At 35.6% G+C, this 15758-nt stretch overlaps 1 protein-coding gene across 9 annotated transcripts in view; it reads left to right on the top strand.

The window, feature by feature from the left end:
- The window catches only part of COL19A1 (collagen type XIX alpha 1 chain), a 212231-nt gene that overhangs the window by 177670 nt on the left and 18803 nt on the right, over positions 1–15758 (top strand). For all 9 annotated transcript variants that reach the window (XM_090136199.1, XM_090136198.1, XM_031610879.2 and 6 more), the window contains 11 exons: positions 1405–1446; positions 2273–2326; positions 3067–3120; positions 3924–3977; positions 4895–4948; positions 7090–7134; positions 9265–9315; positions 9404–9448; positions 10250–10276; positions 11490–11543; positions 14924–14968. In XM_090136199.1, coding sequence (XP_089992325.1) covers positions 1405–1446; positions 2273–2326; positions 3067–3120; positions 3924–3977; positions 4895–4948; positions 7090–7134; positions 9265–9315; positions 9404–9448; positions 10250–10276; positions 11490–11543; positions 14924–14968 — 525 coding nt within the window. The remainder of the gene's footprint in view (positions 1–1404; positions 1447–2272; positions 2327–3066; positions 3121–3923; positions 3978–4894; positions 4949–7089; positions 7135–9264; positions 9316–9403; positions 9449–10249; positions 10277–11489; positions 11544–14923; positions 14969–15758) is intronic.

Here is a 15758-nt window from a genome sequence, read left to right as displayed (position 1 = left end):
CTTAATATGAAAAACAAAATCCATAAATTGAATAGGTTTTGGAAGGCACAGTGCACTGTAAACTAAAGGTAAGTAAAAAATATGATGCCACTACTAAACTGATCTGAATGCTAAAACATACTAATGGCATTTATTGCTCTTGGAATACTCTTCTCTTTGAAGGGTACATTTTTTTCAAGGAAGATGTAGCAACCAGGAGTAAGGCTGGAAAATTAAGCCCATTTTAACAGTTTTAAAAGCCCAGGATGTATCAAGCACTTATTCAGAGCTCCACATATGCAGCTGTGACTTCACATTATGTGTGCAGTTACACTGGACTTGCTATATTCACAGAGCACATGAGCTCTATGTCACAAGTGCAGTAGACCTAGTCACTTAACTGGTGTGCCCTGGCAACTGAATTTTAGGACCCTGTCAAACTGCATGTCTTGGGTCCTGTGTCTTAAAACAGTACAGAAATTAAAATAGTTATTCTCAGCATGCTTTCAAATGGGGTAAATAGTCTATTCCTGATTATACTTAAATTGGGTATATTCAGCAGTTCTTGTCTTGAACTGATGTTTGATTCCCATAGCTGAACAAAAGCAGAAACAAATTTTGAATGTGTCTAATTTTATCATATGCCCAGGGCTATTTTTGTTTTAGCACTTGCAAGAAGAAATGAGCACTGATAATTGAAGTCTGCGAGCAATCGGCTCAATCAGATTTTATAGGAAGTCTTTAAATGTAAGTCTAATAACAGCACTTGGAAATCGGAGGATACAGATATATTGCAGCATAGTGTTTACCTATTGATTGAGATTTAAATGGGTTATCTTTAGTATTGTTAGTAATTTGGTTGTGGCATCACAGACTCTTGCACTGGTTCTTAATGTTTAAAGGCAGGACAAAAAATTACTTATGTTGCTCACGTTACTGTAGCTGGATTATTTCCAGTACCTGAGCTAATTTAATGAAGTTAGCTTTGGCATCTTTACAGTTCAGAATTTAGTTCAGGTTAGAGTCAAAGCCTAGGAGAAAGCAGAAGGAAAACATTGAAAATAATAAGTGACAAGAGGCTGTGAGAATTTCCAGTGAGGATGATTTGTTGTTGATATGCTATAAAGACAATTACATATTATTACTTGAAAATACAATTTACTTGTTTTGGGGCAAGTGTTATGTCAACTTTGTTCAAACTGTAAGAAAAAATTACATTGGTAGATTGGAATGACAGTGATATTTAACATTTTAAAGCTATGTGTATTGCCCTGATTTTTAGAGTTCTCAGAGAAAAATTATCTCAGCCAATGTATATGTAATTAGCTATATGAGTTGCCATATAAACTTCTGAAAAAATCGGTACCTATTTGAATTGGTAATGTTGTGTAAAAGATTAACTGCAAGTGTTTCCTGTAATTTCAGATTGCGCTGCCACTAGTGGGAGACATGGGTACTATACTGAAGGTAAACATTTTCAGAGGTTATAGAATGAAATATAGAATCATAACATGGTTTTGATTAGAAGGGACCTTAAAGATCATCAAACTCCACCCCTCCCTTCGGTGGGGAGTGTTGTTAGCCACCAGATTAGGCTGCCCAGGGCCCCATCCTGTCTAGCCTTGAATTCTTCCAGGAATGGGGCATCCACAGTTTCTCTGGGCGACCTGTTCTAGTGCCTCTTCAACTAAAGCTTTTTCTTTGTGTTCAGTCTACATCTATCCACTTTCAGTTGTAGAAATGATAGTAGAACACCTCATTTTCAGTTTCTGAAAATTCACTGGTGTCTCTTTTTGAAAGAGTGTTACTGTTTCATAAAACTGATTTAGACTGGAAAGTTAAGGATTAGCAATAACAATAATTTTGTTAACTTACTGTAAATTTTATTTCCTTTTGCTGCATCTCTATGGTCTCACCAAGAGCTTTGGAAACAGTTTAACTAAAATTCTACATTCAAACATTATTCTGCCAAGGCTACATGTTCAAAACTCGTATCTGCCTTATTTTATCTTCTTTTTTTTTTCTTTTTTTTTTTCTTTTTATAACTAGTTGCTTCCAATTTGTTTAGAAAGTTTTGCTTTAATTTAACTGTTTATATTAAGCTTCTATCTCTAGCATATAAAATGTTTGGAAAAAATGGTTGAATTAGTGAACCTGAATCAGCCTCCATGAGAATGAATAGAAGAGTCTATGGATGGTAGCAAAGGCAGGAAAGCATGGTTGCAAAAATCAGATCTTCTGAACCTGTCACTAAAATGCTTACTTATCACTTTGCCTTCTGTCTGTTCCTTAGGGTGATCCAGGCACAAGAGGTCCTCCAGGCATCCCTGGCAGAGAGGGGCCAAAGGTAAGTTTTAGAAGAGCTTATTTTACTCTGCTTTGTTGTTAAAAATCAAAAGCCAGATTTTTCTGTCAGAGAAGTCTTAACTTTTTTTTGTCTGATCCCTGTTCCTGTAGCATCTGAGCAGCTTAAAGGTTCAGACAGTTTTTGCAGTTTAGTCCTCTTCCTGTCTTAATGTGCCCTTTCTCTCTGGGAAGTGAGCTAAACAGCTTGGGAGCTGAGTCCCAAGCCAGTATAGCTTTCTGTGTCTTGTTAGCTAAACTTAGCTCAGATTTAATTGTCCAGTAGTGCATTGCCATCTATTGGCTTAAGTGAGTCAGTCATGCAGGAATCTTTCAGTAAAGAACAAAACTAATCTCTCAAATGTGTAACAACAATCTGATAAAAGACCTCATGGCGTGGCAAATAAATTTCCTATAGTAGAACTTAATTAATTGAAAGTATACATTCTCCATGTGGGCAAGCATTTAAACTCCTTAGTATTTGTAAAACAAGACTGTATCTCCATCAGTCTTTTTATGCCAGTTTGCCTATCAGGTAAAAAATACTATTTTCTTTCAACCTTAGTGGGAATCCATTTTAAAACTCACGGGTAGTATTGAGCTTTTTTTTTCTTGTTTTAATCACTATTGCTTTATCTTTGTACTCGTATATATTAAATGTGGGTCATAAAATTTCATGCTCTTCAGAGCATGAAATTCATTGTTTTCTAATAGAAAACGTTTGTGTGAATGTTGTTTTCATAGGGAAGCAAAGGTGAACGTGGATTTCCTGGACTTGCTGGAGAGAAGGGTGATGAGGTAAAATTACTTCATTTATGTTGCCAGTACACTATTATATGAATCTAGACCAAGATGAAAGTGCATAGAATATTAAACTGCTTATTTAAAGCTGCTGGGATAATAATGTATTACTGCAGATAGCCCTTGAATCTAAGTTTTCAACAAGATTAAGCACTATTATTAAAATAAGTAAAATCTATTTCATAGTTGTGTGAAGGTTTATGCTCATTTGTATATTTTAATGCCTTGCATAAATCTAAATGCTAATTTTTAAGAGTATGAGATAAAGCAATAAAAAGGTAAATGCCAAATATTTTCACAAAATATTTAATTTTATAAGGTATTTGCTTTGATTGTGTTACTTCCTAGTTAGCATTCACTTTGAGATATATTCTGTAAGGCAAATGGTTTGATGGGAATAATAATTTCAGCAATTACTATTAAGTGGAAATTAGAAAATATTTGGAGTCTGAATTTAAAATACATGCAGTATTTTCCATTATTTACTGTTGGGTGGAGCTTCTCTTAATGGATTATAAGGGGAATCAAGAGCAATTAGCTTAGATATATATACATGACTGTCATATAGCTAAAATTTCATCTGACTAAGCCTAGTGAATCAGATGAAAGCGTTCTGCAATGCACAGACTTGTCTGAAATCCTCATGTATGCATGTATTGTTTTTATTCCAAAAAATAATGATATCCTGCTAGATGAAAATGTGCTTCAGTATTGTTATCAGTATTGACGTGCTAAATATAAGTAGTTTTTTGAGGCTATACGTGGGAGAGGAAATTGACATATGCACCTTTAATTTTCAGGGCCTTCAAGGTGTTCCTGGACTGCCTGGTGTACCAGGACCCAGTGGACCGTCTGTAAGCATGTGGCATCATTTGTTGTCTAATTTCTCTCTAAGGTTGCTATAATTACATATCAAAACTTCTTATTCTTAGCTTCTTGCACCTCCTTTTAGCTTTTAGTAGAGTGACTATAAAATCTTACCCGCAGTGGCTGTATTAAAATAAATTATGTCATGAGTTGATGTCTCTGAAAATACTATCACTGTCTGGATTCAAAGTTTATGTAACTCCAATGCTTTTAGTGTTTTGACCTTACTAGAGACTTCATGAAATTGAAAGGCATGATGGACAAACTAGCAGTTAATTAAGTATTTATATCCTAGTTACTATAATAATGTTATTAATAAGAATCTAAAAAAATCTCTAACCGGGCATTCTCAAAACATTAAATGCAGAAACCAAATAATTATAAAGTCTGAGAATACACTAACTTACAATTTAAAGTCACTGAAAAACTAACCCTGGTACTGGTATTCTGGGGAGAACTTCTCTTGGGATTTTTTTTTTTTTAATTTTCTACATGCGCAATGAGACTGTTAGATAGTGTGATCATTGCTTAATCCTGGGTTGTTGACAGTACTAACACTTCCCTAATTGCAACACATTTTGGAAGCTTAATGTGGAATACATAAATTAACATTTTAGCAAAAAAAACATGATCCTTCACAGTATCAAGAGTTACCAGTTAGGGGCAGAGCATTTAGTCTGTACAAGGTGAAAATACAACCACAAACACAAGTTTTACCCTTCACAGAGCTTATCAGTAGAACACAGCCTTTTGCATCAGACAGAGAAGAGAAATACTGAAACCTGGAGGAAAAGTGTAATTAGTTTTAAATGACCTTCAGAAAGTACAAGTTTTAAAAACTAAGCTACAGTGCAAATTGCAGTTTTGGGATGTTTCTTAACTAAGCTCATACTGTATTTTGCAGGGAGTCATGGGAAGACCTGGGCATCCTGGTCCTGCTGGGTCAAAAGGTGAAAAGGTATTCCTTCTTTTTAGTTTTGATAAAGATCTGTGTAGGTTTTGTGATCCTTTTACTATGCTTTGGGTTTGTGGGGTTTTTTTGTTTGGTTTGTTGTTGTGTTTTTGATATTTTTTTAACACAATGCAGACATGAGTTTGACATACATTTTCAAATGAATTTTTATTTTTTGTCTTGGATTACAAATACTTTCTGCAAACATACAGGCTTCTATTTTGAAGAATAAACCTTGTGGCATATATGAGTTTCAGGGAATTTTTTCTAACTGTAATATGTTATATAAAATTAAGAAATTGGAAAAAAACATTGTTAAGTAGTATATTATGAATTACTACTTGCTCTGCTTCTTATTCTTTTTCCAGTGTACTAGTCAAACTTAAAGGCATACTTTAATGTTCTTCAAAAGCTGGAAGAGTACAAATATTCTGCAAAAGTATTAAAGCTTCTTTTATTATTAATTTACACTGTGATAGCACTGCTTTTTTATCAGTTTTATATATATTCCTTTATCAAGTGCTTCCATTATAACTAAAAGGTCACATTAATTTCTTGGGCACTGCAGATCAGTGAAATCAGCAGACAAACTGATTTATCAAAATATATTTTGAGACAATTTCTACATTTTTTACATGGATACATTTCTTAATTTTTTTTTCTTAGCTATGGCTCGGGCTTTTCCAGTCATAGTGCATAGACTGTGATTATACTAATACTCCATAAAACTTTGAATGTGGTATGAATAAGAAAAGGAAATTGTACTTCGGAAAGCTATGAAATGTCCTCAGCATAAAAGTGAGTTGAGAACTGTCTCCTTCCTGGCCACGATAGAAATAATTTACCGAAGGTATTTCCTTTTTAAGTAACACACTGCAGAAAAAAACGCAAGGTTTTGTTCTTTCCATGCTTACAATTTCAAAGTACCGAATAAAGTCTCTCGAAATGCAGTGTTTGACCAGCTGCTTGAAGCATGTACATCTCTATCTTTGGCTGAGACCTAATCATAGCTGTTTCTTTCATTATATCATAAAGATCAGGGGAAGGCAGCCTCTTATTATTGCATTTGAGAATGAGAAAGTCAGTTCTCCATAACTAGTGTGCCATTGACTGAAAAGGCCAGAAGTCAGATCATTTAAGAGTGATGAACTGAACCATAGCCAGATAATGTACATTCTCCTTCCTTTATCTGAGGACCACATTTGAAAATTTCTAAAATAGAGTATTTTCTCTCTTAATGAAATACTATAAATCCTTCAATTTGTAGCTTGACATTTCAATCACAAGATGATTTGGAAATTATTTTAATATGATTGTAATTAAAATTGTATATATGTATGGTGAGTTAATCATTACTGTCATATGCTCAGCTTGACTTTTTCCACCTTAATAATTTTAAATTTGCAGCCTAAGTGTCTCAATGAAGTATGTTATTAAAATCCAATGAAGTGAGCGAAAAACTTGGATAGACCTATTCTGAATTATACAGAATTATTAACTGAATCTTAGTGATGAAATTTTGAAAAGATCTTGCTTGCAAAGTTTGACATTAAAACATCTGTATTGCTCAGAGCACCCACTATTCTGCTGGGACAAAAACTAAGAAACTTTTTTTCCTGATATAAGTAGTTCAGTGCATCTCAGCAAAACAGACTACAGCTACAGATAAGTGTTTTGAAGTAAAAGTCAAGAAGGTATTCATTATAACCCTTAATAAAGATCTTTTCCTTACCCAGCATGTTTCTGAATAAACGGGTTCTTCTTTATTTACCTGTGGATGATCAAACTGAGGATTGTCATTAGCAAAACAATATTCAAAGCATAAAATGAATTACAACTTCTATCTATTGATTGCTTAGAAATTTATACGAATTTATATGAAGTATTTCACTACCCTATTTCCACTACTATTTTGCCATAAGGAAGTTACTACGCATAAAGCATCAATAACTAACAAAACAAGAGCTAGAATAAAGTAACGATTATTAATTTGCCTAAAGTTTAAGCAGGATGATTCATTCTTGATATTGCCTAGTCCTACTGACTGTATCTCTTGTTTACTGTCATGATGGCCATCACAGTTTGGGAATGGAATAGATCTGAACAACAGTTATATTAAATGATCTGTGCATCTCTCACTATGCTAGGGTAGTGAAGGCTCTCCAGGGAAGCCTGGACCACCTGGACCTCCGGTAAGAGACTTTGGCTTACATTTTCATGATATGTTAGGAATGATATAAGTAAAATGAAATGCACAGGAAGAATGTGGAACTCTTGAAGTAGGTCCAGAGGAGGGCCACTAAGATGATCAGAGGGCTGGATCACCTCTCCTATGGGGAAGGGTTGAGGGAACTGGGCTTGTTTAGATTGGAAAAGAGAAGGCTCCAGGGAGACCTCATTGCAGCCTTCCAGTACTTGAATGGAGCATGTAAGCAGGAGGGGGAACGGCTGTTTATGAGGGTGGATAGTGATAGGACAAGGGGGAATGGTTTTAAACTGAGACAGGGGAGGTTTAGGTTAGATATTAGGAGGAAGTTTTTCACTCAGAGGGTGGTGATGCACTGGAACAAGGAGGTTGTGGATACCCCATCCCTGGAGGCATTCAAGGCCAGGCTGGATGTGGCTCTGGGCAGCCTGGTCTGGTGGTTGTTGACCCTGCACGGAGCAGGGGGGTTGAAACCAGATGATCATTGTGGTCCTTTTCAACCCAGGCCATTCTATGATTCTATGATATCAAGAAATAGACTGTCTCTCTAAGACATATTGGTGGTGCAGGAAGACAGCAGTCTTATTGCAGAATAGTTCAGCATTCCTTTTTTTTCTTGTGGTTCATCATTAAATCCAAGTCACCAGTGCCATCTTAGAAATTTGGTCAAATGAATTATTCTAAAAACATTGAACACTGAGGTTAATTTATTCACTTTGGATACCTGAGATCAGGAACCCAGGGAAGTCCATTGAAGGCTTTAAACTGTAGATTAACTGGAACAGTACCTAACACAAAATAATTTTGAAGAATAAATAACTGGATGACCTTACAATCCCTAATTCTAAATACAGCCTTAGAAATGTCATTCCTTACCATAATTCACAGAATGCTTTGGTTCTAGAATCTAGCTATACTCTAATGATTCTTACATACTCCTGCCTCGACTGCAGCCTAAATCTAGCCTGCTGTAGAAAAAAAATCATTCACTTCTGCCCCAAATTTAACCCTAGAGCTGACTCTAGCTTAGAGGACTGTACATTTTTCAGTCCTTGCTTCTCTAAATTCAATCTGTATCTCGTGAAAATTCTCTAGAGCGAATGATGGTTTAGAACTCAGGACATACTCGGAAAATTGGTATAAGGATAGCAGGATACCAGGATAAAAGCTGTAGCTAGTAATGCAAGAATAACCAGCTAGATCTGTGACTTTCTGTTGCAGCACAAGTTTTCTGTATCTGCCAGTTTTTGTACGTAAAAGAAGTTTGAGAGCAAAACTAAAGTAAAGCATACTGTATTAATTCATTAATTATATATGAGAATTTCTCATCTTGAAGTCTTGAAAGTCTTGAAATATGTAAAGTTTTCAGAGCATTGGCCAAGTTAATTTATGCTGGAAACATGTTTTAGGACTTTATTTTGAGTTTAAATGTCTGCCCTTTCCGTTTTGTTTTCATGTTTTCATTTTTACACACATGATTTGTAAACATTCATACAGGAAGAATGGCTAGCACTCATATTTACTAAGTCCTCTTTAATTATTAACTGACTTGAATTTGAGAAGACATCTGGATATCTTTTTAGAAAAAGAATTCCACTCAATAATAAGTTGAACACACTTGTATAGTTTGAGCTTTTTGTGCACTAAAAATCATGGGGCCAAATGTAAGTTGGTAGTTCAGCCACTGAATCACTCTTCTTAGTTCTTTACAGTCTTGTCCATTTAACTAGAGCATTAACCTAGATTTACCATTCAAGCCTTTCTGTTCTCAAAACACTTGAAGCATACAATTAGATGTTTTCTGTTTTTTGGTTTAACACAGATTTTCAAATGGACATGAAAACAGTGCTGTCATTGTTTCTATCTGTTGACCAGTTATTATGTAAGAATGTTGAAATGTAATGTACACTGGGAATTTACAGTACCTGGTTTTGTAACAAAACAAAAATAAAGTAGCAAGCTTACATACTTGTGTATCCTATGTTCTTACTGAAATGTCCAGAAATGTGGAAAAATTTATCTAGAAACCATGGTTTTGCTGATGCACGGAACTTAAAACAGGTTCTGTCTCTGTGGTTCCTAGTTGTGGTGCTTACTTGCTTTTTATGTTTTAAAGGGTGTGCCTTACAATGAAAGAAATGGAATGAGCAGCTTATATAAACTCCAGGTATTTCTGGTATTTCTTTCTTATATACATAGCTTTTCAATCAACACCTAATTTTGGTCCAACTCAACTTTTAAATTTGCTGTTACAGGGAGGTGCAAGTGTCACAAGTTATCCGGGTCCACCAGGACCTCCAGTAAGTATTTAGCAGTAACTTAATTTCTAGTACTTAATTAAAATAGTAACAGAGGGGTAACAGACACTTAACTGCAAGTAGTTTTGATGAGTACCATGGAACTGGATTTTATATGTGAGAGGTAGAAATTATAACTCATCTAGGAAATTATGTAATAAGTGTAATAGATAGTAACCTGTATAAATGTAATTTTATGTGTTGATCAGACATTTTGGCCTGGGAGAGTAGCTTATTTTGATTTAAATATTTCACTCTAAAGCTACGCTGAATATTAAGTCTGCAAAAACAGTGCAGGCATAGCTATAGGTCTGAATCGAAATTTGTAACTTGGTATTCGGCTTGACTGAAAGAATCTTAATGTCTTAAACTGCACAATATACTCCTTATAGTTAGTGCTGATCTTGCTATGGAATGAATTTATGTGTTGGAAATTAGAAACTCATTAATTCTCAATTCTGTCACTAATTCCTTGCCTATAGCTACAGTGTAGAACGATATGTGAATGTGGCAGCAGTACAGAGATTGTGTCCTTCCAGGCAGTATGCTGCCCTGTGCAGATATCCCAGCTTGCTTTGGTTCTTTGAAGCCCAAGATCTTATTTAACTCCTCTTTCTTACTAGTGTCATAACCAAATTCTGCTGTTTTAAGGCAGAATTAATCAGCTGTGAGGACTGGACTAAATACTGATTGTAAATGCACTGCATTGCCAATTTATATTTGTAATGTATTAATATAGAAAAAAAAATACCATGTCACTGTGTAGTTCTCTAAATGTATGTCTGTTTCTTATTTGCTTTGCAGGGTCCAAAAGGAGATCCTGGCACAGTGGTAAGTACTTTTTAGTCATAATAGAGATTCCCTAAGTATGATTCCGCCTGATTTATTGACGAAGATCAGGAAACACTGAGAAGTACTGGAGAGATCTTTTTTTTAAGAAAAATCACGTCCCTTTCACCAGACAAAGTGAGAAAACAGCTATGTCTGCTATTAATGAAACAAGTGACATCTTCAAGAAAAACATCTACAGTTCCTTAGGGCTTTCAGGAGTTCATTCAGCCGCTAAGAAGCTGACTCTTTACCTCTCCAGCTGTTGTCCTGCCTTCAAGTTGTCGCTCCTGAGTAAAATACACAAAGAGAGTTAACTGCTGACCTCTAAGAGTACCTGGCTTCACTCACAAAAATAGCTGCAGTGTTAATCACAGCTAACTCATACTAACTCAGTCAAGCCCAAAGAGGGCAGTTAACATTTTGAAGATTTAGCTAAGACTTAATCTACCATGAAGACACATAATCTCCACTCAGCCAGCCTACAGAGGGCTTACAGTTGCTTTTAATGCCTACAAGCTGAATATGTCTTTCTATACCAGCAACCACTTCCTACTCAAGAAGTACTTTCTCCCATACAGGCTTTGGAAAGTGAAATCTGTCAAAGAATTCATAACATCTGCAGAAGGAATTTGCTGTGGTTACTGATTTAACTGAGATAGCTGAAATACTGGAATTATTAACAGTAGTTCAGATTTCTGTGATAAATCATCTGTTGATTGTCTTAAAAAAAAAAAGGAAAAAAGAGTAATAGAACCTTCCCAGTTAAACTGATTTCTCAGTGCAGAAGTTTTCTGGTTTTCATTCAAAGCCTGAAGACTTGCACAGAGACTTCGCCTGTGTGCCCCTTGTTGCAGAGAAAGGTTTGTGCAAGGAATAGAGCTCTGTTCTGATACAGTAAGTTGGAGGTTGAACAGAATTGCTTGGATGTTAGTTCTGTGGTGGATAGAATATGCTCACAACATATGCCTCTGCTGCTGGAAAGTGGTGACTTAGAGCTGACGTAAGCTTGAAAAAACACAGGAGGAGAGTCTTTCAGATTACATTCTTAGTCAAAATTAAAACAGTAAAGCAAAATCTGTTCACCTAATAACTGTTAGCTATTTTGGTAATCTCAAGTTAAATATTCTGCTTTTGCTTACTCTTCCACATTTCTCTTGAACAGTTCAGAGTTTCTAATCTATGCAATCCATTTTAATTTAAAAAAAAAAATCAGGGTGACCCAGGACCAATGGGATTACCAGGTCTAGAAGGACTCCCAGGGGAAAAGGTAAGACTATTAAAGAAAAAGTTTTGGCTTTTTAATGGGTTTGTCTGCAGCTAACTGATTTCTGAAACCTTATTTGATTTTTTTATGAAAATTAATGTTTCTGTGTGAAAATATTTATCCATATTCCTTTTTTTTCTTAAGTGTACACCTAAATCATTTACTCACCCAATATAAAATTCCATTTTCCACAAATGGAAATGTGTGTAGAAAGCCTTGTAGTATGTCTCTAATTCTTGTTCTTTCCTGAGCATCATCATATGCTTAGAGTCTGTCTGCTTGTTTTAACACTTCAGGCATAGCTATAGGTCTGAATCGAAATTTGTACCTGAATTAGTCTAAACCAAGTATGTGAAAAACTTCCCTTTAAAAAAAAAAAATTCAGCTGTGTATAAAGATCGAGGAAATGCTAGAAATAGAAGAAGAGACTGATTCCCTATTCCGTACATTTGATGTGAAGGCCTTATGAAGCCAAAGGCAAAACTGATTTCTCAAGACTATTGCTCATTAGTCTAAAAAAGTCCCTTCTTTCTATCTTACTTTTCTTATTGCACTGCCTGTATGAAGCCATCATAGCTCATCCTGAACTGTCACAATCTCAAGAGCCTTTCTCTTGTTCAAGTGTGCATTCTGGTCCTAGGAAATTACTTTTTCCTTGAGCTGGTGATGTTTCAGCCTTTCACGTATCAGTTATGGAGGCTGATACAAACTTAGCGTAAAGGTTATTATGAAATGCTAAAAAATTTAAGCTTTTTGTATTTATTTCCATATGGCTAAGCATAAAAAGTCCACCAGAGAAATAAAGAAGCCCTGAAAATATGTTTTCTGTCAGTGGAGACACTTTGTTTCAATTTTGCCTGTATCTTTTAAGTGTAAAAAGAAATAATAGTCTTTTTGCAGTTCAAACACTTACTCAGTTTTTGGGAATTGCATGCTATTCAATCACTTAATATAATAAATAGTTTACTGTGACATTTTCCATCACAAAGCCATATAAATCAAAAGTTTATCCATACTATTACTGTGTATTACTACTACTTTTGCAGAGATTATAGGATAACAAGGCAAGGTAGGTGACTACACTAGGTGTTTAAATTAGATAATTCTTGCTCTGGAAGACTACAATTTACAAGCAATTAAGGACAACCTAATTTTAGCATGAACAAACACAGGGAGGTATTGCAGTCCTAACAGAGACAAAATGGGGACAAGAATTAAATAAAGGGAAAATGTAACAGAACAGATTGTATAAACAAGCTAAGTGAATGCTTGGCCATTTCCCAAAGCCAAAATACCCTTTCTTTAACTAAATTTAGTCTGAATTCCACACTTCTGGTGCAAATAAATTAACAGAATCTGAGTCTGCCTGGCATTCCCAACAGTACAGTGCATGCTGGCTTTTAATTTAGAGCTACAAGATGCATCAGTGCAGCAGAACGCCTTATTGCATAGACAGTGCTGGCTGTAGTTTTGTGATAATGTCATGAACTGGCTGAAAACATTTGTGTCCTCAGGATAAAATTAGCCTTTCCTCAGCTATGCTGACACAGTGATTTTGCAGCTGTGCTGTGCATCACATTGTAAATGCAGTCAGGGCAAGGGGAAAAAATTTCAAGGGAAGTGCTGAGGATTTCTATCTTAACTCTCACACACTGCCAGCATCTAATGAACCCCACTGTGTATATAAATTCTGGGTACAGAATCACCATGCAGCATGGAGGCACTGCTGAAGCCAATGAGCCTTGCTAAGTACCACAAGTACTTGATTGCTCTAAAGGTGCTCATAAATTTTTCACTGAGAGGGAAACTTGTTTTATGTGACTTCTCTTTGTCTCCTGAGCAAGTGAGGTTGAACTGTGAGCAAGCTTCTCCCTCTGGACCCGAGGTCTCGTCTGTTTTGGTTTGGTTTCATTTGGTGATACTGCTCTGATCTGCTTTATTACATGGGCAGTGTGTCAGAGTGAATGTACCCTGCAAGGCCATGCACTTTTCATTAACTAACCCCTGTGGGCTAGTAAGCAAATACTCCTAATTTGTAGAGGTTACTCCCAGTTGCCAATGCAGAGAAACTGGCTTCCAGCCTCTAGCTCCTCAGCCAGGTTCAATTTATTTGGTTCAGAGGTAGGTGTTATGTGGGCAGTGTCAAGTTTTTAGTACTGCAGTTGTTCTGTCACAAATGTGATGAGTGGCAAGATTTTAAATATGTTCCTTGCTGTTGTCATGGGGTCTGAAAACCCTAAACGTAAAAGCAAAACAGAATTTGTATTCATCTGTCTTGAACAGTCCTGCACTGCATTTCTTAGTCTAGTGCTGCATAATTGGTTTAGAAAACTCTGATTACCTAGAATTGATATTTTTCCCTATACTGTAGCTCTGATGTGAGGCTCTCAAAAGTGTTTATAGGCATTAACTTGTCTTCTCTCTATGCTCTTTATAATGTAGTTAAGTGTTTCCAATTACAAGTGTTATTGTTTTATCACCTGAACAAAATGATGAGAATGACACAAAACATCTCCTCAAGCTTTTCTACACAAAACAATGTGACTATAGCTATGCTGGCAGAGCTTTTGCAAAACAGCTCTGGGTAATGTAAATTCAGCTCAAAAAATATTCTCCTGTTTGTGTGGCTTCAGCTGTCTCAGGGCTTTCCTGACATGATTATAGAAACCTGGAGTCTGATCTTCTTACATTTTTAACCAACATTATGCTAGCAGAGTGCATTTTTACAGATTGATGCATGTCAGCAATGGGATAGGGTAAATCTTGCTGTAGTTTCAGCTCCCTCAATCTGCTTTGAGTTATAGTCTTCACAGAAGATAAAGATGAATTTGCACTCACACCTCATCAACTCCAGCACAAAATCCATTATCTTAGCTTAAATTATTGATGAAGGTATCTCTGTGATAAAGGAAACTTTGTGCTAAAAAGACCACAGCACAAGCAAATCAAGGATACTGAGTTGCATGAAATGGCTGAGAGCATAGCAGGAAGGCAGAAGTGTCTTTAAAAGGTAAATCTTAAATAGGGGTGTCTTGACAGGATAGTGAATTGAAATGTGTTAATTTTGGTCATTGTCAAGACCACAAATGATTATTACTTAAAAACCCTCAGATAAATCATCCCTTTTCAAGGAAGGCCTCAAACAGAATGTAAAGGATAAGGTGTTAATTATGACAAAAGAACCTAAACAAAGGACTTCTGTTATTTGCTCAAGTCTGTAAAATGAGTCAGTGTCAGAGCTAAATGCTAGCGTTTAGCAGAGCCTAGCTCTTGTCCTCAATTTCAGCTCACTGCATAATTCTTCCTAAGGTTTTAATCAGGATCCATGAATGAACTCCTGTTTTCAGTGTTACCATTTAAATAATGATTTATCTTTTCTTTAGGGTGACCGTGGACCAGCTGGCACACCAGGAGTAGCAGGGATACCAGTACGTATATTCATTAAAGAAATCTCATTTTGTTACAAGAACCTGAAAAAAAGTCAAGCAAGATGCTTAGCTGTAATCTTACTCATTGTTTCTGGGAGCTCTTAACAAGTGACATATGGGCAGATATGAAAATGACATATTTTTCCTAAAAGAATTAGAATTTTAAGACTTCTGAGGGCTCGGAAATGGAGTGAATACATGATAAAGCTTGAATTTGAAGTTGCATATTCTCATTTAAGAAAGATTCTTCTCATTGCCTCAGCTTTATAGAGATTAATTATAAAGTCATTTTCTGTGTTCCTGGGCATACATAAATTTCCAGGCATCTTTCTTTCACAAAGAAAAAATATGAATATTAGTTAATGCAATCCACAACAATCTGCATTTCAAATCAATCAAACATTTGCTTTAAGGGACATACTTTGATAGTTATTTACATGTTTTATTCAAGGAGTTTCTGAAAGTCATTCTGAAGCTTTGTTGTAGGTGAAAGTAAATGTAACTAATGATAAATTGAAATTATAATTGTTCATTTGTGTTCCTAAAGGGAATAAAGACAAATTTTCTTTAGATTGCATTCACAGTTTAATAAATGTATATATATTTGTATTTCAGGAGACACTATGAAGCTATTTATATTCAAATACATTCATTATTAAATTTGGACAGCTACCAATCCATTCAAGAGCTGTTTTTAAATTATAAATGTGTTTCATGAAATAAAGAAAAGTCTGTATCTGTGCACTCCCATTTCCATTAGCACCTAATTTAGTGTATTTACTGTAATTTC

Source organism: Phasianus colchicus, chromosome 2 (genome assembly GCF_987193195.1).
Source record: "Phasianus colchicus chromosome 2, bPhaCol1.hap1.1, whole genome shotgun sequence".
Taxonomy (NCBI): domain Eukaryota; kingdom Metazoa; phylum Chordata; class Aves; order Galliformes; family Phasianidae; genus Phasianus; species Phasianus colchicus.
Note: the sequence above shows the minus strand (reverse complement) of the source record. Positions and strands in the feature narration are given on the sequence as shown.